The 3,863-nt window shown below is 47.0% G+C and overlaps 1 protein-coding gene across 1 annotated transcript; it reads right to left on the reverse strand.

Moving 5' to 3' along the window:
• Window positions 1-1,546: 1,546 nt before the first annotated feature.
• On the reverse strand, window positions 1,547-3,337 carry LOC125116431 (ADP-ribose pyrophosphatase, mitochondrial-like). Its single transcript, XM_047761644.1, has one exon. It carries the CDS (start codon window positions 2,092-2,094, stop codon window positions 1,690-1,692), a length of 405 nt encoding a protein of 134 aa, XP_047617600.1. The 5' UTR covers window positions 2,095-3,337; the 3' UTR covers window positions 1,547-1,689.
• Between the last annotated feature and the right edge of the window lie 526 nt (window positions 3,338-3,863).

The raw sequence follows: 3,863 nt of genomic DNA on the forward strand, positions 1-3,863 counted from the left end.
GGAGTTCAGAGGCCCGAACCCTTGCCCCAGTTCAGGGCAGCTGGAAGAGACTTCCAGGTCCAGAGCTCCAAGTGGGGTTGATGGAGGGCTTCACTGGACTTCAACTGGAGTGTCTCACCTTAGCCAGTCCTGCCTCCTTCTCTTTCTTTTCCCCCCAGAGCTGATTCCAAGACCACTCCCTGAGAAATGTCTTGCAATGCTGATCACCTGCTCAGAGTCTGCTCCCTAGGGAGCCCAGCCTGCGAGGTAAGAGTATCCTCCTCTTTGGGCCTTAAGGAAGAAGGATCCTTAAGGAAAACATAAGATACTTAAAAGTGTGCACATAGTAAGTGGATTCTGTTAGCTATTATTATGGAAGTGGTTTCTGATGAGATTATCAATGCCTACAATAGCCTTTTCTTCACCTTTAGCAAAAAACGCTTGTCACCGTGGTTTGAGCTGATTTTCCATACATGGGATTATATACAAATAAAGTTAACTGGCTTGTTTAAGGTGATGAGGGAAAAAATGTATTTCTGGTGTATTTGTTGCTACTGGAATCCCTGCATTCTTATGTCAGGGGGCATCTTTGCAAACTGCCTATAAACACTTTACTTACATACTGGGTTTTTGTTTTGTTTTTTGGTTTTGGCTTTTTAGGCTTGCACTTACGGCATATGGAAGTTCCCAGGCTAGGGGTTGAATCAGAGCTACAGCTGCCGGCCTACACCACAGCCACAGCAATGCCAGATCCAAGCCGAATCTGTGACCTACACCACAGCTCACGGTAATACCAGATCCTTAACCCACTGAGCGAGGCCAGGGATCAAACCTTCATCCATCACGGATCTAAGTCGGGTTTGTTAACCACTGAGCCATGAAAGGAACTCCCCATATTGGGTTTTTTTAATGGAGAGAAGGTACCTGTGAATTATGTTTTTATTAGGCTGAGATTATATACACGCCTGACAGAGACTTCATGACAGGAATTGGCATTTGTAGGGTCCTCTGAGATGAGGGTCTCATCTTCTGAGAAGGGAGGAAGCAAAGGTCCTGTGCTTGTCCATTCTGTTCAGACAGAACAGTTCCGATAACCAGAGCGAAGCTCATTTTGTCATTGCATTTTTTTCTTCTGGTTCGTAAGTATTTGATCCTTATGGACTAAAATAGAGATGGAACTTTTCCCATAAAAGTGAAGGTTCTAAAAACAAGAATAACCTGAGAGTTTCTGTACTTGAAAGCAGCAAATACAAGATCACAGATAGCTACATTGGAAAAATAAATGTTATCTCCAAAATCAGATTATAAATTTGATTAAACCAGAATCTAATACATCAGGAGAAAGAAAGAATTGACAAATGCCAGCTAGATGAAAAGTAGAAGCTAGGTTTGGTAAGAAGTTACCTTTGTTTTATTTATTATTCTTTAAAGAGCATTAGTTGTACAATTTGGTTAAAGATGTGACTTTATAGGTGATTATATTCTTCTTCTTCCAACTGGAAAGCCAAAAAGTTTGAGATTCCATTCCCCATATTCATCTAATATTATTTCCTGAAACAAAGCCTCCATATATACTGTGAGCAGTTTTAGAAATAATTTCACCAAAAGAAGTGACCCTCCCTGTCCTGCTCAGTGGGAGTTCTGGGCTGTTTGCTTCCTGTTCACCTGCATACATGTGAAGACCTCTGGCTTACAGGAGACTCCACGCCACTAGCCATGGCAGTCGGGGTACACGTCTTCCCTCCAGTGGGCACCTCGTTTCTCAGCCACACTTCGAATAAATTGGGAGTGGCTGGCATAAAGCTTGAGCTTATCATTAATGTCCACCCATCTCACCTCCTTGGCATCATCGCCCGCTTCCGGAGGAAGATGGTCCATTACCTTGCCAGTTTCATCGTGGTAGTTCACAGCCTCTGTCTCTATCCACGCATTATCCATGTTCCGGGGATCGTCCACATAGCCTTTATAGACCGCAAAGTGTTCCTGGCTGAATAGTTTGCGCAGTTGTTTCTCCAATGCCTGTATTTCTGCTCTGGGTTTCTGTAAGGAGTTCATGGCTTCCTCACCAAATTCTCTTTTCAATGTAGTGCTAATCTTCTCTCCTGGATCCACCATTCCCCATGGGATAGCCCAGTCCCCACAGTCTTTCCTTTTGATGGCTACAAATTGCAGGATGTTTCTCCCAGAAACAGGGTGGGTAACTTTATTGCCCTTGCCATCCTTTTTCCACCTGGTTAAGATGGGATCTGCAGCATGATTGGGACCCCAAGGCCCCAGAAGCCCTTGCCCAACCAGCCCTGTCCGACCTGCAGGATTTCTAGGTCTCCCATTTTTAACCTTATACCAGCCATTCTGGCTCCTTCTCTCCACCTGCCCATCTTTTTCATTAAATTTAGGAGAGAAGTTCCTTTCACCCACCAGGGGGTCTGCCCACTTGGGTCCGGTCAAGATGGAGTCAGAAGTGTACGCCACAGGCTGGTACTCTGGCCACTCAACCTGCCAGCTCACTTTCTCATCGGGGACCTGGCTTCACTCCACTTTAGAGCCAGGGTATGGAGATGTCCTGGCTTTCTTGTGGGGCGTCTTCACAGCGCCATTTGAAACTGACATGATGAAGTTTGGAGGAAACGCACGTGAGGAAAACGGGCTCCAGCCGAGGGAGGTGCTGGGGCAGCTGCCAGGCCTGACTGTCACAGAGGCCAAGGCCACAGAAGGGGCACAGTCGCTAAAGTCCTTGCCAGACAGTGTCGAGCCATCCACCGCCCTGCAGGCTGCAGGGATTTTGGTGATTATCAGGTGGGGCGCTTCCAACCGCAACCACAGGACTCTTGACCTTTCGGCTAGGGGGAAAGGGGAGAGGGGAGGGCAACCGTCCCTCTCCCTTTGGGGGTGGAGCGGGGGTTCACCACCCTTTCTGCCCAGTGCCCCCTAAGGGCAGTTGTTGCTTTTGTATTTTACTTTGAAAGAAAGATTTGAGGGTCTGGAAGGCATTCCAAGGTGAGGTGCTGAGTTTGAGAACATTGTTCAACGACCACCAACAGAATTGGCACACAACAAAAACAAAAGTATTTTCTTGTTTAGCAGGGTATTAGCCTTATATGTAGATTTAGTTCACCATGTCCAGGACCTGTGTCTGGGAAAGGGCAGCATGAATGTGTTGGAGGTTGTGAGGGACAAAATTCCTTGTTTGAGATGCTCAAAAGCCTGGTGAGGGTGATCTTGAAGGAGGAAGCTCATTTGGGACACCCAGCAAGGTCCCGGTGAGAAAATCCATCAGGTGCCATATGCACAGTATGAGAGATGGTTCCAGATCTCAGGCCCATCATTTACTAGCTGGACGGCTCAGGCAAGTTGCATAAGCTTTATATTCAAATGAATAAGGGCCATACACAGCATGTCAGGAGCCGTCAAGCACAGAAGACTGTACTGAGGTCTGGACATGTCAGGAGCCGTCAAGCACAGAAGACTGTACTGAGGTCTGGACTGTGTGGCCTCTGTGCTTAAAGGATTCTGGTTGAGGAAGCAGCACATACATTTAAAAATAGAACACGGGAGTACCCTCCCGGCTCAGTGGTTAAGGAACCCGACTAGGATCCATGAGGACATGGGTTCGACCCCTGGCCTTGCTCACTGGGTTAAGGATCCGGTGTTGCTGTGAGCTGTGCTGTAGGTCACAGATGTGGCTCAGACCTGGCGTTGCTGTGGCTATGGTGTAGGCTGGCAGCTATGGCTCCTATTGTACCCCTAGCCTGGGAACTTCCATGTGCTATGGGCGCAGCCCTAAAAAGACCAAAAAAAAAAAAAAAAAGGTTAAAAATTAAAATAGAACTAACAGAAACGGAGTTCCCGTTGTGGCTCAGTGGTTAACGAATCCTACTAGGAAC

Source organism: Phacochoerus africanus, chromosome 15 (genome assembly GCF_016906955.1).
Source record: "Phacochoerus africanus isolate WHEZ1 chromosome 15, ROS_Pafr_v1, whole genome shotgun sequence".
NCBI classification, from domain to species: domain Eukaryota; kingdom Metazoa; phylum Chordata; class Mammalia; order Artiodactyla; family Suidae; genus Phacochoerus; species Phacochoerus africanus.